This window comes from Triturus cristatus, chromosome 2_1 (assembly GCF_964204655.1).
Source record: "Triturus cristatus chromosome 2_1, aTriCri1.1, whole genome shotgun sequence".
In the NCBI taxonomy this organism is placed as follows: domain Eukaryota; kingdom Metazoa; phylum Chordata; class Amphibia; order Caudata; family Salamandridae; genus Triturus; species Triturus cristatus.
In genome coordinates this window covers 848,319,801-848,347,162 of record NC_140581.1, presented here as the reverse complement: position 1 = coordinate 848,347,162, position 27,362 = coordinate 848,319,801, and the positions used below count along the sequence as shown (strand labels likewise).

Genomic DNA, 27,362 nt, shown 5'->3' with positions numbered 1-27,362 from the left:
GTTCGGTTCTTTTATGTTACCGAAAAATAAACCGGGACAGGAACGCGTTTCGGCGTTGCGCCTTTTTCCACTATATATATCTATATCTATATCGAGTGGGTTGCCCACAATGAAGAAGCCGCACAAGGTGAGTTTGACCCATTTAATCTGAGGATTCAGTCCACCAGTCACTCCTAGCACAAATGGAAAGCCAAGCGCGTTTCGGGCTAAACCACCGCCCCTGATCACTGGCAACTGGATAAAGCGGCAAGTGAACCATCTGCGCACAGTGGGCAACCCATTTGTTTTGTGTTTAGCGGCCTGCCGAGCTGCGAGGAAGCCCCACCGCGCACAGAGCGGGTCCGCAGTGACAGAGATAAAGGGACACTGCAGGAGGGGTGAGTCTGATCTAAGGATGGTGCCAAAGATGTCATCCGGTGCACTCCTGGCATACCCACTGGGGTAAGACTGTATATTGTTGAGGATACGGCAGGACCCACTGGGGTTTGAATGTCAAGTGAACTACATAGACCAGTATGCAACCGCGCACACACCCATTGGGGCGGGACATTCAACTGTGCTAAACAGAAGGAAACAACAACCCTGAGCAGAGAGAACCGGTAGCATTGCGAAGAAGATAAGAATGATGTAAACAAAACAAAAAAAAACGCAGAGTAGTGAGGGAAGGGAGTAGGAGGAGCAACAAAGAGTGAGGGGAAAGCAGCACAAAGGGGTGAGAGCAAGAAAACAAACATTGAGTGCTAATGGAAAAGAAAATTCGTTTCCTGATGACAGCCCTGGAAGGACAGAAGAATAAAAGCAGCTATATTTTTGTTGTTGCAGTTTTTATATAGAGCGAATTCGATCTGCACTTTACATGAGCAGCAGTTACATTCCACAAGGACACATTCATTTGTGGTAGGCACGGGGAGATTATGGGATTTGCCCAAAATTACACGATGTTGAGCGGACGCCGAGACTCGAACCTGGTTCCACAGTTCCACAGTCGGCAGCTGTGGCCTTAGAGCCACATCCTCTCCTATGGTCCAGGCGAGGACACGCACAAGAAGAGGAAGAAAGACCATTAGCAAGAGAGCAAATGAGCTAGACAAGAAAACCAATTAAACGCGAGCAGTGGGCTGACCCAAATCTCACTTTAAATTCTGGTACTTTACGAAATAGTTCTTTTGATAAAAGGCAGCTAAAAGCTGTCTGCAGGTGAGACTGGACTAACCAATATCAACTTACGTCACAACTTAGACGTATAAGATATCAGTTTGTTAAAAAATGAACTTTGTTAAAAATAAAAAGATAAAAATTGGGTACTGGTTTAAAGGCCATTTCAAAAATACACTGCCCCGCATTTTCCAATTCGATTAGAATTACTAAATTTGGATACTAATTATAATGACATGGTTCGGTAGAATTCTCAGAAAGGCATTTCATAATACAGTTTGTTACATGAAAATACATGGAAGGTAGACAAAAAAGTGCACCGTCCAACGGCAATAGAGCAGATGCGTCAATAGAGAAGATGAGTTGGAGAGGCAGGGGGAAGGTCGAGAAATAAAGGAAATGTAATCAGGTCATCAAGCATGCATTTTTTTTTATTAATTAATAAAACCACTGTAAGACTTAGAATGAGTTGTAAAAACGTAAGTTGGGGTCACAACTCAGAAATGTCAAAGAGACATTCTTTTAACCCCGAATGGCAGTAATTTATTGCACAGTGGTAGCGCGTGGCATTCAGGTTTTACTCTGACACAATCTATAATGCGATACAACATTATATCATATAAGATCTTGTGGTTTTCAATTCTCCCTCCCAACTCGGGGGCTTTCAATGCATTAACCTATTACCTTGTTGTGATAGTCTTTGACATTCTGTGACATTTTTTAATGAGATACAAAATGTCATTTGCTTCATCTGTGTACAGCCTGCAAAGCATCTGATGGTAAAGTAAGCAATTTTATGTACTTTTGATATTGAAGAAGTGCATTAGTGATGGGGGGAAAATGCATAATGCAAATATTTTTCATAAAAAAGCATCTTCACAGAAGTATGCACTTCTGAAATTCAGTTCGAAGGGAAACAGAGCTCTGACTTCAACAAAGAAGGACGCTACTTCAGGAACTTAGAATTCAGGCACGGGTCTTTTGAACTTAAAACAGCATTTACAAAGGAACTGTAAGAATCATTTCTAGGAAAGTATTCTTTCTGCGCCATATGTCTACAGATGGAAAGATGTACTTAATATGTGCTTCAGTTGTAAGTGTGAAATTTGTGTTTTGGGTATCCTTTTGAGAATGCATATGAAATGGCAACTAAAAGACCACATAATGATTTGAAAGTGGCTATAGTGGATTGCCAAGGGAAAAAGGCAAACAATCCAGCCACTGTAACAAGACAGGAAATATATAGCAATATCATTATTGTGATGCAGCCATCATTAGTCCTCGATTTCCCTTCCTTGCATAGGGATCCATTACAGATGACATTGAGCAACAGAGTACAATGGCTTATACCCAAAGTACTAGCCCATGGACAGAGGACCAATGTAGCAATGCACACCAATTTTTAAGGGGAACGCCCTTTCCTGGCCACTGATAACAATAAACTGCCCTGACTTCTCCCTCAATTTCCCTCTCTATTGTCAATATCTCTCTTGTTAATAGTGCATCACCATTCAACGTCAGAATTGGTCACATCTTGCTTAAGAAAATATCATCTCAACTGATAAAACATAAACAGCAATTCTGTTCCATAACACACCTCTGTAACCGGGAACAAATTATGAAATATACTTCAGCAGTTAAGCTCCTTGAATACAATTAAAACAATCTAGTAAGAACTTATTATTATGGTTTTTGTCCTCAGCCACTATTGAAGCAGTACATATAATGGAAGGAGGGAAGATGTCTAGCACGGAGCAGTCGACAGTGTGGAGCGTGCACGGTGCATTCATGACTATCTTTCTCTCGCTCTCTGGTTGCCACAGAGAGAAAATGACCTGCATTGGTTCATAATGGACCTTTCGGAATAATCTAAATTTGTGAAGATTGGAAGAATCCTCACGGTCCTATCCTGCCGATCTCCGAGTACCTGTCATGTATTTCAGTGATGAATCATGAGCCTATATATTTTTTGACATATACAAGAAGCTGCAAGGGTATCTGCGGTACAACCGTGTCATATTATGCTGAGCATACCCAACTCTTGCTTCATATGTGAAATGCTACAGCAACTGATCGCAAGATAGTCTATGGTACTCAGAGTAAAACAAGTCAGTCTTTCTACCTCATGTTCAGTCTCTGTAAAATAAAGTGTTGTCCCCATTCCATGTTTATAACCCTGATGTTTAATCCTATCTCTCTCACTCTGCCAAAGAGTCTGCCAAATTCCTTAGTGTTATCCTTCAGGTCATCTGATTCACATCAACTTCTAGTCACTTTAACTCTTTAGGAAGATAATGACATTTCTTGAACTTTTATTCCCCCATTCATGTGTTGGTCGTGTCACACCTAAATTAATCTTTCACCTCTAACAGTGGAAAAAGTCACAAAGAAATGCTCCCTTGGATGCTGTGTGCTGCTACACTTGAGAGCAACAAAATGGCAATCAATCGGTTGTTCTTTACCTGTCTTCCACTCCAGAGCCAAACTGGTTGAGATCATGCTGCAATGTCTCAACAATTTTCCCATCTCAATGATAAATTCAGCATACAATAGTCAACATTTCCCATGCATCCACAACTCGCTTTTTTCTAGAAATTTCCCTTCCAAGCAACAGTTCAGGACACACATCAAATTATCCCATCTCTTCCTAACCTATGAATTCCCTCCTGTTACTCAGGAAACTCTCTCGCTGGATTGCAAGAATGTCTTTATTATTCAATTCTTCTTACATCGACAACACTCAGATGCTTGGTCTGCGCTTACAAATTTAAGTGGTGGTATAGGGCTCAGACTATCAGCAAGCCCATTCCCTTGAAAGCAATAGACTACTTCCCATGCCAAAGGCAAGGTAATGTTGTGATTTTTAAAAAACAGAATGCATGTTCTTTCACAGAGTTTGATGAACTGGTGGTGCTTAGTTCCTCCCTTCAAAGAAACTACAGATCACCAATATATATAATACATGAAAGGGTAGGAATTTTAATGCATTCGTTGTTGCATGGTGTGATTTGCATACAATTCAGCCAGAACATGGAATGCTGAAGATTATTTTTAGGTAAAAAATATATTTCTTTAGGATCTGGATGGTTCACTGAAGTAGATAACAGTCACAGGAGGTGGAACTGTTACTCTATGGGGAGCCATCCTAAACACTTCCTTCTTTGTGGGAATCATAGTCATTAAAGATCAGGCCTTATGCACCCCAAAACACGACAAACATTGACACTAGTGAACAGATCACCAGGAATGCCGCCCTATGTAAACCAGAATGAATGTTTGAAATAAATTATGCAAAAGCCGGCATATTTTTAAAGAAACAAGTGGAAATGGGAGTTTAGAAATTCTCTCAGTTTGAAATTTTCATCCTATTAAACATATTTTTCATTGAAAGTCACTGAATGAAATTTTGGGTTCTAATCCGAAGACGTTTTATGTAGAAATAGAAAACTGTGCAATTGTGAGGTATGCTTCACACGTGTTTATGTCATGACTCACACCCATAATAGCTCTTGGAATGTTGCCTCATCAACAGGAAAGTAACCAAAAGCCACAAAAACAGTAAGAGACTGACCTGAAATAGCCCTTAAGTCGTGAGACCTTCCCATCATTCCGTATGCGTGCACATGCATGATGACATGCGCACACGTGCACTCTAGTTTATTCTTTTAAAAAGTATATTTATTGATTGTTCCAAGATGCACACACCTCTTGGAGTAGTGAATAAAAATAATGCAATTTTACTTGTACTAAAGCGTTTACATTTTTTTTAAAAAAACTGGAGCATTCTGGCAGCTGTCTGGCCCCTCAAACAGTTTGAGAAAAAAATATTCTAAGAACCATAAGGGGTGCAGGAGCAACGGAGGAGAGAGTGGTAGCGGGAACAACAAGGAATGGGCAGAGCAGCAATGGACAAGCCTGAGGCTGGGCAGAATAGAAAGAAAATAAGTTGTGGTGTCAGATGCAATTCCCAGAATCAATGAGGAGGGAGCAACGAGCGCCAGGTGAGGAGAAAAGCAACACACACGGGCACGAGCAAGTGGGAGAAGCAATAGAGAAGCTGGGGTGGGGCTGTGCGAGGAGGGATCAACACAGAGCACACATGGGCCAGGTATTTCAGGGGAAGCAGCACACGAGAGAGAGCAAGAAAACACAGGCAATTCTCTTGGAGTGATGAAGGAAAAATAAAACAAGTAATTTCCTGAATTTCGGCAACAGAACGATACAAGTCATCCAATCAAAATTATGGCAAAGAAGCTATTCTCACGTTAGGGACAAGCACAAGAAGAGGATGGAAAGCCACTGAATAAGAAGCAAGCAAATGAGAGAGACCATAAACCCAACGAACGGTAGACATTAGGCTGGTTCTAAGCCCATTGCACACTTTTGGTATGATCCCCAAGAGGTCTTTCGGAAACAGAGGGCTTAAAGTAAAGACCTAAAAACTGAATAAGCAATCAGAATAAGAAATCAGTATAACACACAAAGAATTCTCATAGTTTAGTCACTTTAAGGTTTGTGCCTTCAAGCCATGAACGTAAGCAAAAGGTCAAGAAAACATTTGTGAACCAACAAAACAGCAAATCTACTACAGTAAAATAGATCAACAATTAAAGTAAACCCTTTGTTTTCTCAAGTGTTGCTGATTCCTTAATATAAAACATACCTGTTGCTGGACTGGAACTTGTTGCACTACTTGTGTGGGCACTCCGGACTGGCCAGCTACTGAGGTCTGTAAAGTTACCGTCGAACCTGTGTCCGAGCCAGTCTCTGACGTCTGCATGGCAGTTTCTAAGGAAAATTAAATTGGTAATCAAATTTAGACAATGAGTATTTTAAGATCAACAACTTAAACTTTTTCTACGTATCTAACTGTGTCTGTCCAACGGCAGCCTAAACACTAATGCAAGAAACAAGATTTTCAGAGAACTGTAGCACAAAACGTTATTGCTAGTACAGTTATAAATAAAAACATATGACCCCCACAAGTCAGACAGCAAAACAGTATACTAAGGAGACAGGCACAGCCCAACAATGGAGGCCTCCCACAAACAAGGCAGCAAGAAGGAAAATAGGACAGTAGCATGAATGAGTGAGGTATTTTCAAACATTTGAAGGATTATGGTGTTCTGGATATCACATGGGGAGTTGAGGTGTTAATGTGCCTATTACAAATGCCAGATGTTTAGGCCCTTAGGTTGTCATCAATAGTGGTCGAGTTGGTCATGAAGCTAATGCTGCAAGCTACATTTGTAATTGTATCTGGGAGTACCAGAGGGCCTTGTCTGGCTTCTGTTAGCCTAAGCCTCCCAAACACTGTTGCTCTTCGCATCTGATTGGTTTAAATGATCCATTAATATTTGCTCAAGGTTTCACCAACGGAGGCATCTAATTCTATGTCTGCACTGATGACCCTTGTTGTGACCCTACTTCTGAAGCAGGACTCTTAATACCTCCATTGAAATGTCTAGAACTCTGGATTATTTCAAAAGGATTCACAGTTACTCCAATAGGCTTGCCTGCACAACACATGCTACAGAACGGCCATTTCTCAGCGACATGCAGTCAACTTTGCCTGCAGATCCTGTTGTGCACTGTTATGCTCACCATTCAATTAATCTTGTATCTGCCCTGAGGTATGCCAGTATTTACAAGAACATTCATTAAACCAGTGTATGTGTGTGTTTATGTGTGTATATATATATCTATATCTATATAGATAGATAGATAGATAGATAGATAGATAGATAGATAGATAGATAGATAGATAGATAGATAGATAGATAGATAGATAGATAGATAGATAGATAGATAGATAGATAGATAGATAGATAGATAGATAGATATTTGAGATGTTATCAGTGCAGTCTGTGAGGTCATACGTAGAGCTTGGTGAGGGAACAAGTTCTAGTTAGCAGAGTAAACTATAATGGGTAGATTTCAGTTGTTTCTTTAGTTCAACATTTTACATTTTAACTGAATTCTTCACCTAAATATAACAATTCCTGAGTTTTTTTTAATGTAAAGTAAGATATTATTACCATACCTAACAATAACTACACGTTAACCTTTGTTGTTTTCAGTGAATTTCAAGGTTTTTTTGACATGCAAAGTGATATCTTATTACCAAACCCAAGCCCTTGTCCTGCAGCCACCACAGGCGCCAAACATATGCCGCTATGCACAGCCTTTTGCCATATGCAGTGTGGGATTGGCTGCCAGGCCTACGCCCAACCACCCTATGGGTAACCGATCCCACTTTTTTTATTTGGGCCCGGGGGTCCCTCAGGACCTCCCTACAAGAGCCAGGGTTTAAGTGTACCCATAACCTGCCCCCTTACATGGTATTTTTTTTAGCTTCCCAAAACATCGGTTTCTACAAATAATTTTGAACTTAACATTTATAGTTCATCTTCCTCGACAAACAATACGGGATCCCAGGATTAATAGCTCTATTCCTTAGATTCATCGCCAGGAAACACTGTACAAGAAAATAAGTTCTGAATGGCCTCTTAGGAGACCACAAGATGGGTTTATCTTTACTGTGGTGGGTACAGCAATTATATCCAGATATTATTACATACTTGGGTATATGGCGGGGCGTGACCAAGATGGTGGCATAGGCAGACCTCTCTGCCTAGGCTCCATGCTCCATCTGGCTGATCCTACATTTAACCTGGGCACATCCAAGCCATCTAGGGGGCTGCCTAAACACCCCCCTCCCACACCCTGGGCTGGTGCTGAGATCGGTGCCGCCTCCGCTGGAACAAGCGGACGCTGAGAATTTATCGCACAGTGGAAACCGCCGGTTGGGCCTTTGCTGTGGCAAAACCTCAAAGGGATGTGAGCTGTTATTGGGACTCCCGGAGAGTGACCCTACCTCCTGCGCGGCCTGCCAGAGACTGACAGAGGCGAAATTGCCATGGAGCATGCCCTGGGCCCGAACACACACCTTGAGGCTGACATGACTATGTGACGTGGGTGCAGCCAGTCCCACACCGCAAGTGCAGTGCTTCCGCACACTGGCAGCTGTATTGGCGTGGGCCTGCGGCACTGTTGTAGAGGAGGAACCTGGAGCAGAGGCCCCTGAAACTCAGTGCAAGGCAGTGAGTTGAACTGCACCATCTGAGAGACTGAGGAGCTTCTGACCTGCATGGTGGGGACTGTGTTTATAGCGAAGCCCTTCCCAATGCCCCTATAAGGGGCTCTGTCGGCATGAGCACAGGGAAGTAGACTGTGAGGTTACCTCCTGCCTCTATATTGGGAACCCTGCTTTGATCTTGCAAACCAGGGAATGCCTGAAGTTCATCTTCTTCTCAGCAGGAGACCTGGTCATGCCAGACGCCACTGATGCTGGCGGAATCTGCATAGGCCTGGAAAGCAGCACGGACAACTGTGGCCCAGGCCTCTGGACCAGCAACAAACCCCTTGGTGGTCTAGCGAAGTGGTGATACTGTGCAACCTCTTTTAGATTGGAGTAAACCAGTGTATGCCGGGAGCGCTCTACTTGGCGTGGAGTGCCAGGAGTGATCTGCCCTGCCCCAGGTATTGATGTGGACTTTGGGGCACTGCAAACACAGCTAGGGGTGCACTGGCCTTGTATGATCTGGGTCCCGTGGCGATCTCCGACAACGGTAACACCGAAGCAACCCAAGCACGCTTCCCTATCTGCTGAGACAATGCAGCTCCAAGATAGCTTTGTCTGGCAGTAGTTTCTTTCCCAAAATGTATGTTTCCTTCTCATTTGCTACCACAAATAGTATGGTAATATTTATTTTTGATGACGCAAATATTGTTTAATATGATCGGCGTGCATTCCCTAACCTCCATGTATGATTGCTCAATAATAAATTGATGCAATTACTTTTCACTTTATAGAGTGATGATATTGTGCTAATGTGGTCCATACCAGACACGGCTTGCGCTTGCTCACTCACTCCACACATCATGCTCAATCCGCGGCAAGGAGCCTCAGCCATTGTTATACCATTGCTTTGATTACGTGAAAAGCTATTCAAATGTTACATTTATATTGTAGAGTGAAAACAATAGCTAGAGACCAGGAACTGAAGTGTTTTACAGAAAGGAAATATAAATCAACACGCAGCAACAGAAAAGCATATACGCATGTACAAGAATGTTTTAAGAATACTGTGACCTCAGGGGCAGTCAAACCACTTCTGACTAGACTTTCAAATGCTTCAGATAAAAAGATGTCTACTGTAGCTCATCATGCCTTTTTGGGTCCGGCCTTTATTTTGCCATGGTTTTTCTAATCAATTCATACATAATATACACATACATAGAGAGGGTCTTTTGGTTAGCAGGCTTCATCCATTGGTCTTTTAGCCTGTAAAATATGTGGCTTCCGCTCCACCATACCACACAGAATGGGCCAATGGGTCAGCCCAATTTAACCATTGGTCCCCTTCACCTTTAGCCATTGAGCAAGGCGTGTGCACATTTGCTTAAAAGCAGTTCCTTTCTTTTCAGTGAAAAAGCTGGTTCAAATTGTGCATTTTTATTTTAAGTTTTATATTAATTTGAAATACTAGCAATTAACTTTGCCTACATCCTTTTTATTAAAGCTTGTTATAACGTTTTTAAGTGAGTTTGCCACTGCCTCCGATTTAAGAGCTGGAATAAGTGGTGATTCAGTGTTTTCTTAAAAAATAATATTTATTAAATACATGGTGTGAATGACAGGCTTAGTGCTTAAAAATAATCGATAGTAAAACAGCTGCATCAATTATTGTTTTTTTTTTTAATTGATTGCAAGCATACTGTGGTCATGCTTAGTCAAAGACTTGTTTTTTGCACTTGTTCTTATTCTTGCACATGCTTGCAATTAAAAATAAATATTACCCATGGCACTGGCATCACTGGTTTTGCCAATGCTTGTTTCAGTTAGACTTCAAGGGCCTTTTGATGAGTATGTGCTTTGGCACAGAGAAGAGCTGTGCGCTTATTTCGTAGTCTAAAGCAGATGCGCGACACTGAAATTATTTGTGTCACTGCATGTGCTACAGACCCCATAGCACAGGGAGCAGTGGGTGCTTTGGTGCCTGTCATAAGAGGGCGGCAGAAGGGTCACAATTTCCTATGCCAGGCGCTCATGGGCAACATGCTCTACTAATGATGGGGCCACTAACACGTTGATTACCAGAATATAGCACCAACTCCTGGACTTGCTATGTTTTATCTTTCCATGGAGAACATTTTGTGATGAAATTTAAAGCAGGTCACTGTTCTTTTGGAAGCCCTGTAATAGCGTCCACCTTCCTGGTTGCCGCTCCCTGTTCTACGCTGTCTGAAGCTCATGCCTTAACTGTATGTGCTCTAGAAGGTGCGAGGTCTTAAAAACAGGTGTGCAGCTCTGACATGCACCAGTGCACACATTCATGATACTGCAGCATAACACATACAGACTTGGCCATCTTTACTATTATAGCTGGATCAGAGCCAATCTGCAGGGGGAAGGGGAAAGGGATGAGGCGAAGAACAGAACAGGGCAGATGCATCCTACGTGTACTTTTATTGGAAGATTGACGATTGGGGGGCACGACTCCTGGAAAGAAGCCACCCACGTCAATGTCTGGCCTGAGCAGAGCCTGCAAGGGAAGAGGAACACAATTCTGGCTTTCTGTTGGCGATATTAAAGATATTAATCAGTTGACACGCCCTTCCAGAGTATCTTGCAGCACGGCATCCAACTTAGATAACCATATGGAGGCCCTGAAGTACAGATAGCTGGTGGACACCAGACACATCTTCAGCTGAAAAGGAAATAGTGAACATCCTGCCCCAACAGGTGCATGGCTGGAGCAGCACAACAGGTCTGATTAAATATCGGTGAGCAACAAGTAACGCAAGGAGTTGAAGACGATAAACAAAGCAGATCGGCAACAATACGATACTCGGCAAACCATGGCCCAACGGAGTAGGGCGCATTGAGTCGGAGGCACTGGGATCAGACCAGCCGTTACATTTCACCAGGGGACAATTGGGAATATCAAACTGAGGTTGAGTAGCACATAACCTGCTAAAAGTAGAAAGTTGGCATAGTGGAAAGGAAATATTGGAAGTATTGTGTATTCTTGGAAATGACCATCGTTGCAACATAGTTAACAACTGGAGGAAATGTCTGTAACTTGAAGATATGAAAAGTAATCTGCCAGCCCAGAGGGAACTTGGGGTATTTGAATTTCTATACATTTTAGTTGCTGTGCTCCTTAACAGGGCAGATGGCCTCTTGGTGTCCCCACAGGGTGTATACTTGCACCTCCCTGAATTGAAGGGAGAGTGGGCCTGCATGGTCAGTAGAAAAGTGATTCCCTTTTGAGGTCTACAATCTGTGTGAATCATGTGTGTTTTCTAATGTTTGTTTTGCAACTGATTGGAGCTGGGATATGGTGCCGGTGACGCCACACAGTCCTTTATAAGCACATCTTTCGATGCACAAATATGCTGAACAAAGAGTGTTCATTTGTCTGGGCTACGAACTGGTCATGCGAATCGTTTCTGTACTGCTCTTATGTGGCATATGACATTCTTCTGTGAAAAATAAAGAAACAAGAAATAATCAGAAGTGTTGTATGCCGTGCAAATAAAGTTAAGGTGGGCAGTTGATGTAAATCAAGGTAATTGTTGTGAAAGGCTAAATACATTTTTTGATAGACAGTTAAAACGAGAAATATATGTGAATAGCAAAACTCTATGACGTCTGAATTATATTAAAAACGTGGGCCTCATTTACAACATGGCATTTGGCCCACCAGCAGATCAATTCAGCAGAGGCCATTGCGCCTACTTGCCTAGTGTGGAACCTCCCAACAAATTTAGAGATTCTCGCCTGCTTTAAGTAACTCTATGCCCAGATCAGCAGAGGCCATTGTGCCTGCGTGCCTAGTGTGGGACCGCAAAACAGATTTAGAGATTCTCGCCTGCTTGGTAAGGAACTCCATGCCAATATCAGCAGAGGCCATTGCGCCTGCTTGCCTAGTGTGGGACCGCCCAACAGATTTAGAGATTCTCGCCTGCTTGGTAAGGAACTCTATGCCAATATCAGCAGAGGCCATTGCGCCTGCTTGCCTAGTGTGGGACCGCCCAACAGATTTAGAGATTCTCGCCTGCTTGGTAAGGAACTCTTTGCCAATATCAGCAGAGGCCATTGCGCCTGCTTGCCTAGTGTGGGACCGCCCAATAGATTTAGAGATTCTCGCCTGCTTGGTAAGGAACTCTATGCAAATATCAGCAGAGGCCATTGCGCCTGCTTGCCTAGTGTGGGACCGCCCAACAGATTAAGAGATTCTCGCCTGCTTGGTAAGGAACTCTATGCCCAGATCAGCAGAGGACATTGTGCCTAGTGTGGGACCGCCCAACAGATTTAGAGATTCTCACCTGCTTGGTAAGGAACTATGCCCAGATCAGCAGAGGCCATTGCGCCTGCTTGCCTAGTGTGGGGCCGCCCAATATATTTAGAGATTCGCGCCTGTTTGGTAAGGAACTCTATGCCCAGATCAGCAGAGGCCATTGCGCCTGCTTGCCGAGTGTGGGGCTGCCCAATAGAATAACAGATTCTCGCCTGCTTGGTAAGGAACTCTATGCCTTCAATGGAGCCACCTTTGAGGCAGCTCTGATTTCGGCAATGATATTTTGCCGAGCAAGTGCCATATTAGACGTGCCTGCTCTGTAAAGTCTGTTCTTTAAAAACAAACTCACAAAGCGGGAGTTAGTTCTTGCAGAAAATTTAACAATGGTTCCAATAAGCAGAGTTTTATCCCTGAACGTGGCGCACAATTTCTCTACTCAGGACAATCATGTTGCGCACGTTGGTTTCGGTAGGCAATATATATTCAAATAGGTCTTCCTCAACACAGCAGAGTGATCGTCACTGTGACCTGAAGACCCTGTAATGGACAGGCCATCATGACAACGGCTTCCAATGGCAGAACAACCGGAGGCTCTGCGAGTGAAAACCTTCCGGTCCCCCAAACACTGTATGGGGTGGTGGTACTGTAAGTTTGGCAGAACAGTATCTCTGCTGTTTTATGACGAATGCACCAATCCACTAAATTCAAAATGTCCTCTTTAGTTAAGAAAATAAAGGTTCCTCTAATTACATTCCCACTTCTTTACTGTGAAAACGCATCAAGTGGTTACACAAAAACATTAATTAGAGAACCATACTAAAAAGAAGACTAAACAAATTGCAATTCTGTAAATATAAAACATTCGTCTGTCTTCTAAAGTTTTCTGTTGTACATAATAACACTGCTTTATTGTGTAACATGTTTAGTAATGTTTCTTGGTATCCAGGAAAAAATGCTCAGTGTGTGCCCACCTGCTCAGAGACATGAGGTCAATTCTTCGAATTCTGGCAGTGCCTGGCAGCCTTTCCTGCTCAAAAAAGTGCTTACCTTTGAATTGTCTGACAATAAAAGCCATTATTCTCAATTAACTTTTTCTTTTTGGTGGGTTATTACATTGGCATGGTTATCATTGCTTTATCATACTCCCCTCCCCCTTCTCTGTCTGTGGAGTGAGAACAAAAACGGTGTACGTCTTACGGCATGAATGAGCAGAGTTGCACGCTGTCTTTAGGTGTGAAGCATGTTCTATTTACCGCCTCTTTGTGCATGTATTCATGCTCCAGTTGGACATTTTCAACATGCTTTCATAAACTCTCATTTCCATTCATAATATGTGCACTGGAAGATTTTTCCAGTCCATATTGCATACTTAATCCTGAATTTGATATATTCACGCAGGGAAGTATTACCCCTTTTCTTCAGCAAATACAATTATTCTCCTCACTAGTTTGACCAACATCTCTCCTCAACAAAGACCCTTTAGGCTATAGGACACCTGGAAACCACACTGGGATACTTATTGATGCCTTTGTAAATACGAAACTGCCATGTTAAGTCATGGTAGCATTGCCAACATTCTTAAGTATTTGGCTAGAACTATATTAAAATATTGCACCCTCATCTAAAAAATTCAGCAGGGCTAAATTACCTGACAGATACAGAATGTATTTTTTATCCTAAATCCATCATCTATAGGAGGTTTCAATTCACCCACCAGAAAGCTCAAGAAGGAAAACAATCATTTGGCAAAACAAGATTACGTGATCAGAATAAAACTGTTCAGTCATAGCTGAAACTAAGCCTAGTCAAAGATGAACTCTAAAACTGAAAATAATTAGTGTCTCACTCCAGAAGATTATCTGAAGGTTCAGCCTTGAAGACACCCACCCCCAATATTAAGGGCATCAGGGCGAAGATAGTCAGATGAAAGTGTCCACATTTCTCTTTGACTGTTCGTATTGTTCACAGACTGAATCCTAGGAAAATATACTATATATACTGTACTGTCTCTTACTGTTCAAAAGATTTTACCTATTGGGAGGAAGTGGTGGATAATGAGGGACTGAACTGAATTTTCTAGCATTCTGTGATTACCTAGTCATTAAGATTAAGTGAACTCCAGGCCCTCATGTGGCCTGCTATGTACTTTTTGGAAAACGGTATCCTTGAAAAATCAGCAATATTTTGAGATTCTAGCGTCCCCGAATTTCAGTCAAAAGTACATTTTGGTATGGAACTAAACTGAATACTAAAAGAATTGACTTTTTCGGGATTACCAATGGAGACTCTTTAGGTAAAGGGTTTCATTAGATCAGTCTGTTAAGTTAGATTATCCTAAACTCCTTCTATGATGAGGTTACCCAAGAGTGGTTATACCAAGTTCAACCCAGAATGGAATCCAGGTTATAAAAGTCCACAGTGTCTCACAGTGGGCCACTAATGAAGATTTTAGAGATTAAACACTTGGAAGCATGACACAGCAAGTCACTGGGGGCTGTCTCCTGATCTAAAGATAGTATCGGACACCAGCATTTTAGGTTGAATGCTCTTGAGAGATTTCACTCACTTTAGAGGGCTTAGACAAAGACAGCATATAAGCAATTTATCAGCATTGTGTGAAATACTTACATGGGGGCCTCATCCTGATATCCAGAAACTCTGAAAGGAGTTTGGATTCATTTTCTAGATAGACAAGCCTTTTTTCATATGCTTGTTAATGCAGAATACCATTCATGAGTCTTTAATGTAGTAGTAGACTGCAACTCCACATATCTCACAGATTGTGGCAACTGAATGATGGATGATAGAGTCTTTAATTGGATTTAATGGAGGTTTCTACTTGGAGTATGACCTGTTTGCCTCATGGTGAGGCATGCTGCTCTCACAATCCCCTTTGTCTCAACTTCATTCATTTTCCTAGCGTGGACAGTGTAGATTAAAGCCCCAACATTTGGTCGCCCATTTAAATTCCCAACAACCTTTAAAACGCGAGATTCGGAAAAGAGGGGTTTTGATTCGACTCTCTCTTCTAGAACATAAAACAATTGAGCCCTCAAAATTTACCACAAGTGCAACACTTACAGAAAAGATGCAAGACAGACTGAACCGTGCCTAACAAAAATGAATGTGTACTCATGTAACACAACTGGTGCTCGTGTAAAGCGTTCCGATACCTCTGGGTCAAGTTTGCGCTGTATAAACTCCGTAAAATAAAAATCTTTTTTTTTTTAAAACCTGTCCCAAAACCACTTTTTAATATCACATCTTTTCCTGTTTCTTTTTTTCAAAATGGGCCCAGGGCTTGCATACTTAGTGTTGCATGCTTCTGGTTTATCTTTGCTGGTAGGATCTTTGCCCAAAGGGCCTATATATTTTTCTACCTGTGTATTGTTTTTGCTTCTGGGGGGTGGGTGGGTGGGGGGTATCCTGTCTTCAGCTATGGGTCCTTCGGATACCACGTTCGCCCGATTCCTCTCAGTACAGCTTCATTTTGATCCAGCCCTGATTGCGTGTGTGGCAAATCCACCAAATTTCGCTAAATTCTTTGGTCCGCACATGAAGCTATTGTTTCTTGTGTTTTTTCCTTCTATGTGCTGACACTCCTAGTTGGATGGAATTACCGGGCTGGCTCTGAGGAGGAGTCTTCCATTTCTTGCAGATCAGATTAAAGGCCTAAAGGAGCAACTGCAGCACCCAGACCTTGAAAGCAGTTCTTACTCTCTGCTCATGTTGTAATTTGTTAAATCATTTTTGTTAAACAATAATACTTTCACACAAGAAAAAGATATCTGCGTTTTAGCTGCACAGTAGATAAAAAAAAATCATATATAGCACATTACCAATTCGGAGTAAGTAAATAGGGGACGATTGTAAACTTAGTATATCTATTATAAAGTTTGTCAGGAGCATGCACAGAAGTATAGGCTTTACTGTGCTTATCACTGCAAAACATACAGTGCAACATTGATATTAGCGCAGTACGACGCAGCTATCAGAGACAAATTGACTCATGGGACACCACATTTTCTGACCACTGTTCGTGACACGCATGGATTTAAGAATGCGCTTCATATGACCCCAATGAATAGAACTGGCCACGGAAGCCATTAACAAGTGACAGATTAGTTACATTTGGAGTAAAATCCACCAACAAATACTGTTGTCTTTATAAAACAAACATGTTCTACTTCCTTCTCTCCTTTAAGTGGAACACTTGTCATCTAAGGTTGCGGGAACAATTTGGGAACTCCCTTAAGCGATAAAATAAGTATCATGATTTCACAGTTGATTAATTAAAATGCAAAAATGCGTTAGGAGAGAAACAGCTTTGCCAATTTTCACTAGGGGGATAATGTATTCCTAATCTTCTGGCATGGATGTCTGAAAAAAGCATTTGGCCCGTCTTCAAATTTTCTAGAGTGGCATATGCTTCCATATATCATCGGAATTTCTGAGAGTCGAAAAGCATGCCTCACGTTCAGCCTCAAGGGTATGCATTATTTAAACACGGCGCTCTGCCTCGCTCCTGTGAGTATTTGGGGGTAGGGTGCAGGTGGTTCAAATTTAGAGGCGGCCTGCTGAGTTTAGCTGGCGCCGGAGCTCGTTTTGGCAATGTTTGTTTACCAGTCACACACGCATCCATTTTGAGGAGCTGCACGAGCCCCATGCAGCCGGCCCCGGGAGCTGCGCGGATGCAAATGAGCGGCACGTTCTTAGAGCGGGAGATGTGCGCGGTTTCGAGGCAGCCATCCCTGCCTAATGCGGCTGTCAGGTGTGTCACGAGCAACAGATGCTTGTTTGACAAAGGACCTTTTTATTCTGGCTAATTAAGCAGTTGGACACACCCGCCTGTTCGCGACTCTGCTTTGTACAGCCAGCGCTGGCTGAATCATGCGAGGCTGCAGCTAAATAGGCCACGCTTTGAAAGAAGGCTAATTAACCCCTAGGAGAAGGAAGGCAATACTGCACAGGCCCAGCTGCTGAATGTGACAAGATTAGCATTTCCCTAAAGTTGATGGGCAAAACCTAGGCGCAGCAACGGCGTTGCAGAGCAGGCATGCTCCACTGTGCTTTCTGAAGATTATTTAATACCCTCGCAGTCACAGCAGGGCTCCTCCTGACATCTACAATTTACATGCCCGACAAAACGGTTTAATACTCTGACCTAATCAATTACCGTATCAAAAAAAAATGTTCAAACGTGCCAGCTCAGAATAAAAAAAAAAAAGGAGGTACGCTTGGGCTTTTTTTCACCCAGCCCTAATTTGCTCCACTTAGTACCAGACTTTACAAAGTTTTGTTCAACTACATACGTTTCATTGTGCGCCAACATTTCAAGAATGCCATGGTTTTTAATTCAATATGGCAAAATAAAAGCTTCTAATTTGCTTTCAAGTGCACTAGGGAATTTCTCCCCCACCTCCATCGCCCGCCCCACCCACCCATTGAGACAGCAAAATGAGCCAAAGGCGGACTGAAGGCTCCAGTTAGAAGAGGCAGGCTCATCAGTGCAATGAAAGAACGATAATCGTAGATGTACCAAATGGATGAAAACAAATCATTAAAAAAATATATAAAACAAACTTTGCTATTTGATTTTTTCTAAAGCGTTCCCCACTTAGAGGTGTTTAGAAATGCAAAGTACAGTTTGTGGATTTCACATACCTACAATGACTTTTCACGAGGGCTGCTTTTGAAGCCTATCAAACTAAAACTTCACCTCCCATCTTTTTTATTCAGCTGGCATTTGCTTCACATTTATAAATGCAAAATATGGACTAATGTTCCCGACAGGGGCTTTCTCTGGAGTGCCACGGCAACGAAATTGAAATGTCTCTACTCTGGCCCACTTCTTTAGAAACCCTTCAAAGACATATACACGTTTTCTTGGGGGTGGTAGAGAAGGCAGATAAAAGGGAAAGTATTTGAATTTAACGAATCTAAAATTAAACAAGCATCTTTATGGCAAGAACACGCCTTCGAGGGTACGCTTTCGTTATTAAAAAGAAAAAAAGAAAAGGTCACATGAAGGAGCGGAATGAAATTCATGGCTCTTCTAGCAGGTGTTGAGGAACCGTATGTGGGTGGACTGGAAGGCTGACACAGGAGCTTATCATATGTCGAGACAATAAGATTTTTGACGACTCCAGCTAGACTATATATTTTCTTGTGCTGCAGTTATTGCTGTATTATCTGAATTGCATAGGTTAGTGACACTTGGCCGATAGCCCTGCTCAGTGAGTCACAGGTCGAAATTTTGGTAGTTGGACTAAACATTTTATCTTACGAAGGCTTAAAATGAGTACTGTAGACAGGGGCAGTAACATCTGCTACTTACAGTATTTCACACTGGCAAATTCTGAAATAGTAAACAGTATACACAAACACATTTATTACTTTTATTTTTACGTAAAATTTCTTGCACATACATACTCCTAAATGGCCATCAACTATTTAATGTACGTGCAAAACTTGGATGGGTGAATCCAGATTTTGAAAGATTAAGAAGTCAAATTTACATATAAGCCAACATATCATGCAGGTCTACAGGATAAAGTTATTCTAAATCATGTCCACGGTCAAACGCAAGGCTTTGGTGAATGACTTGCAGTGACTGAGGAAATCTGTAAGTGCTTTATCTGCTTCTACCCAAGTAGAAATAATGGTCACCAATTGATGAATTTCCGTAATGGCGCTCGAGCAAACATTACTGACTGAAGCTAAAGATTGTCATTATGGATAATTGATGGTTCCCCAAGTGAACAAAAATACTTTAAGATCTAACACTAGAAGTAGGACTCTCGATTGTATGGTATTTATTTTTTGACATTTCTGTATGTATTTTGGGTTTTATGAAAAAATGAAGCTAAAACCAGTATATTCACATATTTATTCAACCAATAAATGTACACTCATACTTCGATGCTTGACAGGTTTCAATGATGTGAACACCCACAGATGAGAAATCAATAAACTTATATGAAAACATGGACATTTTGATAACAAACCTGTGTGTGTCTACTGCTGTTTGAGCCTTTGTTAGTAAAAATCTATTTTTTTTCATCCTCTTACCTGTTAATCCACACAGCTATTGGTGTGTAAGTCATGACTGACAGAATTCAGAAGCACTGAAAAAACAACTCAAAATTTCTGTTTTTATCCACATTTAAAAATAAATGCAGTCAGGAAAATAAATGATATTCTGTCAGTACTTATCTGTAGAAAGCAGTAAACACGTAAATCAGGGAGCCTTAACTTTAAGTATTAGGGCTTCTTCATCAATGGCATTTTCTTTTAGGGCATATCATTCTTCTCATCCCTTCTATGAGTACCAATGTGTTATGTTCAAATGATTTCTAAAGCACCATGTATCGCACAGCATGACTTCCTGGTGCTGAATGGAGTAGCTATGACGAAAAGTGCAGACAGCAGTCCTTCTTTTTGGGCACGCCACAGTTTTTTTTAAATTGGCTACCTGGCATATTTTCACTCCCGCTGCATGTGCCCAACCCCTATAAAATGATGCGTTAGTGGCAATGATTGGCCGCTCGTTTGATTTTCAGGCAAGCCTCAAGGCTTTGGTAAGTCAGTCATATGCAAGTGGATTTACAACACCCACGTGTGGAATTTTAAAAGCATCATCACATGGCTTGAAAGCAGCTCTCTAGAGCTAATCTTTCAGACTAAAACTTCTTCGAGACGTGAGAGATCATCTTTAGCATTGGATAAGTCACCGGTAATGTGTGCCGTGAACACCCCAAAGTCAAGATACATAATGTTCAGAAGGGAAATCTGAGAGCTCCTCTAAAATTCAAATTTCTAGGATAGCCTTGTCCTTAGAGCAACGAAGTGCTGAAAAGTCAGGGAGGAAATAGTGCGGAACCTTAGCCAAGATAGGTCCATAATTTTACATGAACCACAGCTGAGTGTCAATATAAAGTAGGCTCACCACACGCTGAAAAGCGAGCACTGTCGGAATTTGGAGAAGTCAAAGAGAAAAAGGCTGTGTATGAATCCCTCTGCTTACCTGCCAAAGGATTGGGGAGTTACATTCTCCTTTATCATGAACCCAAATATTGCAAAGGTGTTCACAAGGGTCAATTAGGTTTGCCTCCAGAAGTCCACAGGGAGATAAAGGACAAGACTATTGATAGAGGAACCAGCAATCCTCGGTGGGACTTCACTGTTGGCTGTAGCCCTGAAACAGAGGGCAGAGAAATGTGTGCTCCCTGTCAGGGCTCAGAAAAATATGAGCAGCGGAACATTGCCTGAGAATGGTGCTTCAGACAATGCAAGACTCAAAGCAAGAAGATCTCCTGGAAACGGCAGCAATAGTTGAATTAGGATGACTTTAGCATAATTATTTCAGACATCTTTAAGGAAATTAGCAAGTGTAGAAAACTGACAGATTATAGAAAAAAACAGGGCAAATGGAAAACTGGAGCTGGAACAAGATGTAAACTGAGAAAGACCAGAAGGGATGGTCGACAAACTGTACAACATTTCAGAGAGGCAGGAAGACGTTTGAACTGGAAACCGAAGAGAAGAACTCAACTGAGCTTCAAAGCATCACTGGAAACACAGTTGGGAAGCACCTACCAACAGCCACTAACTCCTTTTGTAGTGTTCCCAGATCCCTGCATGCTCAGAGCCGCACGCACTCTTCGTGGATAAACAATACTACTTCACAAATGTGCATTCTTGGAGAAGACAGCGTCCCTCGTTTCCTCTGCACCATTAGCGGAACCCTGAAAGTCCCTGACTCTGAAGATGTAAGCAATTATGCACACCGAACTCAAGGAAATTGTTATTACTTGGGAAGAGCAGGAAACTTAAAAACGAACACTTGGTAGACAATGTAACAGGAGGCTGTTTGCTTTATGCACCATGATCCTTTCCATAATATGACACCCCCTCCCTCTGGAGCCCGTGGTCTGGGTTACCACAGGGGCAACTAAACAGTAAGGAACAATTAGAGCATCCAGAAAGAGACAAGGTGCCAAGCTTACCCGAAAGATGCAACCGTGGAGGCTTTTTTTGCCAGGTGTGTCCCACTCAGACTAACTGAACAATACAGGCTCTCTGGCCTGACACCAGCTCTAGGGAAATCTAAAATATCCCCAACTACAAGAAATGGCTGAAGCGGTTTCATTACCGCTGTTCCCAGAAGTTCAGCAGGATAAGGTAGATTAGACATAAAGGTTTTTTTGTAAGTAGATGTAGAACTTAGCCTTGCTTGCATCACCTCAGGAGCTACAATGACACTTGAGAAAGAGGCACAGATGATCATATTGAGGGAAGGAGTAGTCACTAGGAGGACAGTTGGCGTCTTTAAGAGCTTCAGAGAGGCGTATCGATAACACAACCTATCCATTTGTCCTCATGCACCATTCCTGGAATTCTTTTCTTTCAGGAGTGATAAATGAAAAGAAAGAATTGAATGAGGAGAGACGTAAAGAACATGTCAGTGGGTATAAATGTGAGTGTCTGAATAATACAGGACCCATGATCTGGTATATACAACATTCTCATAGATCGTTTCGGTTTTGAAGGAAAAGAAAAGTGCATGCAAACTGCAGAAGTTCTGAGAAGGAGGGATCTGGGAATTACATACCTGCGTTGATTTTATGTAGCTTTTATTCTGCTTAGCTAGCTTCTTTAGTGGCTACCACTAACCCGAAGAGCAAAGCTGTGTCATTTATATGTTTGATAAAACACTGTTTAAAGACTAAATAAAAAATTATCATGGCAAATCTGGTATCAATCAAGTTGTTATATCAAAAGATAAAGCTTTGTTAACATATGCAGTAAAGGCCCTATGAAATCCTAGCACGCCTGCAGCACAACGCACACTCAATAAAAGCAGGTCTGACTGCGAAGAGCCTTGGGTCTTTCAAAAACAGGGTCAAATGCATTGAAGTGTCCACCATGAGAAACATTCCAACAATACACATGTACAGTCTACTGGCCCCAGTATGGAGTTCAGCTTTAAGGTACAAAAAGCAAGGGCACCCTAATGGTTTTTATCAGGTCATGTAGACTTTCAGTGCAAGACGTATGACCTTAAGAGAAAACAAATTAACAAGGAGAGCCAAGCCAGAGCCAAGCCAAGGGCCTGATTCGGCTCTAAAAGTCCATGCATGAGTCCATGCAAGAGCCAATGCATGAGCCAAATAGTTGGTATCTAAATTATGCAACATACATGATGTTAAAATATGATAGTCACCTAAAAAACAGGATTTCTTTAACATGCATGAGATTATTTTTGTTACTGGAAGTTGCTCTTATATCTGATAATTAAAACAGGGCTCTGTTAAATAGCATCAGAAAGGTTGGCCAGCGGAGAAGCTAGGATTTGTCTCAAACTTCCTTGTTTCCAGCGGCGGCCCATGCAGGTAAGAGCGATGGGCCGGGTGTGTGTGTGTGTGTGTGTGTGGGGGGGTGAGGAGTAATTTCAACAGACGTCTGTCGAAATCCTCCCCCCACCCAGCCTCCCCACTCTTACCTGCAAGGGCCGTGGCTGCTTGTTTCACATTAAGTTATTCACCCATTAAATGTCTCCCTCTTTCTCTCCCTTTAATACTAAAGCTTTATGATTTGTTTTTAATTCTTTGTGCATCATCGAAGAGCATAGGTGGCAGGCAGAAGCCACATCAAAGCTTGGCTCGTTTTGGGCTCAAGGGTCCAAGAGGACCTCAAGCTGAGCCAGAGCCAGGTCTCTGGATCAGGCTTGGCTTGAGCTTTACGTGACTTGCCCACCTATAGGTGAGACTAACGAACTCCATTTAAAAGCAGTAGTAATATGTAATCCACAAAAAGCGATGGTAATCATCGTGTTGTCATATTTATTATAAAATATGCATTGTTAACGTTTTAGATATGCTGTTTACCTTTGTATGTGGCACAGAATGTTCCTGCTACACTTACAAAATAAGGAAGTTGAAAAAATAACAATACGCCAATCAAAACAAGGCCTTAATTTCATCGCTATTTGCAGAAATAATTGACAGCAGTTACCCAAGTGTCAAACTCTGTCGTTCTGCAGAGCAATGGTAAACAAGTTCAAGACGAGGCCTATTGGAAAACGAGTCAAAGTTACTGGAGGCAACTCTATTTGATTTTTTTTATTTAAAACTATTTGTGTGCTAGTAAATACACATACCTATTCCCCATCATATAGGCATTACCTTCAACATGCCAGAGTGTTGCTGTGTGAAGTCCTATTCCTTTGATGCCATGTTCAAAATCATCATTAGATTCACGAAATACACCTTAAAAAGAAAACCGAAGTGGGTGATTCAATAGCTAGTCGGTGGTTATATTCACACAACCTTTTACGCAGTTTACGTCAATGATTCATTCTGCTGAATGCTAGTTAAAAATTGAAGGGAAAAAAGAAGGAAAAAAGGAAACTATACGAGCTGAAAATAAATCAAAATCTTTGAAATTCTGATTTCAGAAAAGACTCCAAAGCTAATACGAAGCATTTAACTTTAATGCCGCTCAGCTCCACGCGGAGCATATCAATGCGTCACTGACAGAAACAATGTTAATGTAATGTAGAAAAAGGCAGCTGGGAGCAATGCAACATTATTCCTAAAATGCAAGTCTTGTAGTTAGTGCCAGAAAATTATCCAAATAAAGCCATGTTATTTTAAGGTGAACCATCTATGACCAATAGGATGAAGTAAAAGCGCAGCTGTCGAAGAGATAATTGTGACCTCTATGTTTTTATAAAACGCGATTTCTAACCTACCATGGAGAGAATCAACATTTTATGCCAAGCTAAAGAGGATGTCTTTAAGCTACATCCTTGCAACTACTAACGTGAAAAGTTTTAAAGGTAGAGGCATGGGACCGTCTGTTCACCTTAAAACATGCGCCCCAACGTCCTGTAAAAGAATTGAGAAGTCATTTATTACAGGCAAATGTATTTAGGATGATACCAGCTATCTACTGTACCGAGCATGTCAAGCGGGCCAGGTGGCTGTAGTGACTGCTAGGCGGAAGAAAACATAAAACTGAACTGAAGCCTCTGAGCCACAGCTCGTTCCTCAGAAACATAAAATAACTTAATCACTCACAGTGCAGAGGCGTCCCATTCACGAGGGCTATGAAAAATATGTGAGGTGATGTACTCAGAGAAAAATCAAAACGACTCCATAGGAGAAAACTGTCTTTTACACCATAGATCCTAATGGTGGAGATCCTTCTGTGGGAGACAGTTGGTTTCAGGGTAGGTCCTTAAAAATTTGAGACCTGGGTTCACACCACAAAGGGAACTGTAATCAGTAGATAAAGGTCTTAAAGGCTGGATATTCTTAGCGAGCTGATGGAACAGATAGGTCCTGCTCATAAGCAAATAGTCCTAGGAGGGATGGTAACCGAAATTGGCACTCATGATGCAGTATTTCTTACCCAGCTCAAAAAGCGAAAGTAAAGAAATACTTACAGAAAATGCGAAAAGATGATCATAACATGATTCAAGCACCAGCTTTGCTATCACCCCAAAGTAGTAGGGAAACAGCCTTTACAACGAGGTTTTTATCTCGTTGTGCCTTTACCACACATTTTTTTAGCATGCATATTTTTACCACGTGCGTGCCTTTACAATGCATGCCTTTACCACGCATTTAATGAAAGGTGGGGGGTCTCCCCCCACAAATACATTTTTTAAAAATATAAAAACAATGCGTGTTAATGGCATGCGTTGTGAAAGCATGTTCGTGGTAAAAACGTGTGGTAAAAAATGCTTGGTAAAGGCATACAAAGTCTTTACCTGTGTTGTACCATCATACAACCAAAGCAGAAGGATAACCCTAATAATTGGAGGCCAAGGAATTTTTAATGCCCTCCGAAGCAGAAGGCCTCGAAAATCCATGAGCTGCTGAGATCTTCCAGGCGCTTAATTCCAGTTGACCAGGTATGCTCCCTGGCTGGACTGGAAGGAATGGGCAGGTTAGATTGGAGAGCAGAGAGGTAAGGATGACATCCATTTCCAACAGAGTAGAGAACCAGATTTGAGCCCTTCAGAGGAAGACAATTAAAACTCAAGCCCCAAGAGGGAATTGATCAATGTCAGGAAATAATAATAAAGAGAATAAAGGCGCAGACCAGTCCTGATGGAAGTTGAAATCCCATAGAAACTGTGCATATCAATCACCAACAGTTTAAGCCTAGAAAGTGCTTTGCCTTAAGTAACATCCACCTGCTCCGGACAAAACCTGTCAGAAATCCCGAATAGATCCACCCAGACATTGGACTAGAGGCTGAACAGATGCTTTATATAATGCACATTAGCAAAGGACCGTGTAGAAGCAGAAGGGAGTTACTGAGACTAATCTTGTCCTGCAAGATTGCCAGTTCTTCTGTGATTCGAAAGGCCCATCATGAATCCCAATCTTCCAAGCTGACAACTACCTTTATCACTGTGTTTTGTAAGGCTAAAAAGGCTCTGACATTTCAGACTTGCATACAGAGAAGCCTCTAATGCAGCAGCTGTTTCACCAACTCTGAAATGTGGAGGTAATACATGTAAGAAAGGACCTAGCTGGATAAGAAGCGTCATCACCCTCTGCAAGCCAAGGGAGGTCAAAAGGAATGTAAAATGACCTAACTGAAGGAAGATAATACATTCAGAATTTGAACAAATTCCTTCAAAGAAAGAGGGGTCTGCCACACTGCTTCTAGAATCCTTCAGTTCTTGGTTGAGCCATGACCATTAAGAAGTGTAGACAGAGCTAACCATGGGTATTTCCCCATGGAATGCAAAGGAAGGGAGGTGGCTTATGACAAATGCAAAATTCAGATAAGCATCTACATGTGGTTGTCTAAACATAAGAGCTGGATGGGGCTCCACAGAACCCCCTTGAACCTTTGGTTGTTTAGGAAAAGACATTCAAACTGACCGAAAGGTTCCATGTTTAGAGGCTCTGCTCAGAAGACTTCCACAGTCAATAAAGTAGCCTCTAAGCGCCCTAGTCCAGGAGATAATGTGGTCTGGCATATACCATGCTGTGCCCTTTGGTTATAGGTGACAAAACAAAGGCATTTACTTTATAACATAAACCTTTTTGGGTCAGCTTAGAGAGTCTGGCATGAAAATTCCTCTTCTCCATCCCATGGAGAGGGCTGTATTGTAATGCCATAAGACAAAATGCACAAAGTAGCCATCCTAATAGCTGTTTCCGGGTGTAGGGGGACAGCTCTACAAAGCTGAGAACCTTGGACTAAGACATCAAAAATGTTCCTGAAAAGATCAAAGGGTTTGTCCTGACCCATTCAGGGTCACACCAATGTTTGAACAGAAAGGTAGATTATTTTACGGTCCTGCTTAACAGATGTTCAAAGAGAGGTACAGGCACTGCAAACACATACAGGTGAATGGATATACATATCTAATGCAGGAAATTCACGTAAGTGGATAAAAGAATCCATTAAAGTGATAAGAGCTAGCTACATACGGGGCAAAGCTTTATGGGACTTTAGCCCTGCCATAATTAGGGTTGGCGATAATCAGATGAGATTAGGCTGATGCACTGCCCACATCCACTCCAAAGGTGAATCAGAAAAAAGATTCCAGCACAAACTGCCTGATTTCCTGAAAGCCATAAACTGGCTCAAACTGTCCAAATACCAGCAAACTGTTAATTTATCAGTGGCTGGTGGGCCACTGTGGAATTATCATGCATAGTTTGCCTTTTTTGCCAACTGTAGGCAGGTAAGGAACTCAAAAAATGACAGTTTCTTTCTGATTTACATCCACATACCAACGACGTAAAAAATTGACAAGCACTAGACATAATGAAGCCTTGACATAGTGCCTTCCCTGGTAAGGGT

General features: G+C 41.9%; 1 protein-coding gene across 4 annotated transcripts in view; it reads right to left on the bottom strand.

Moving 5' to 3' along the window:
* The window catches only part of RFX3 (regulatory factor X3), a 690,714-nt gene that overhangs the window by 342,223 nt on the left and 321,129 nt on the right, over positions 1-27,362 (bottom strand). For all 4 annotated transcript variants that reach the window (XM_085632944.1, XM_085632947.1, XM_085632945.1 and 1 more), the window contains one exon: positions 5,819-5,943. In XM_085632944.1, the coding sequence (XP_085489070.1) occupies positions 5,819-5,943 (125 nt within the window). The remainder of the gene's footprint in view (positions 1-5,818; positions 5,944-27,362) is intronic.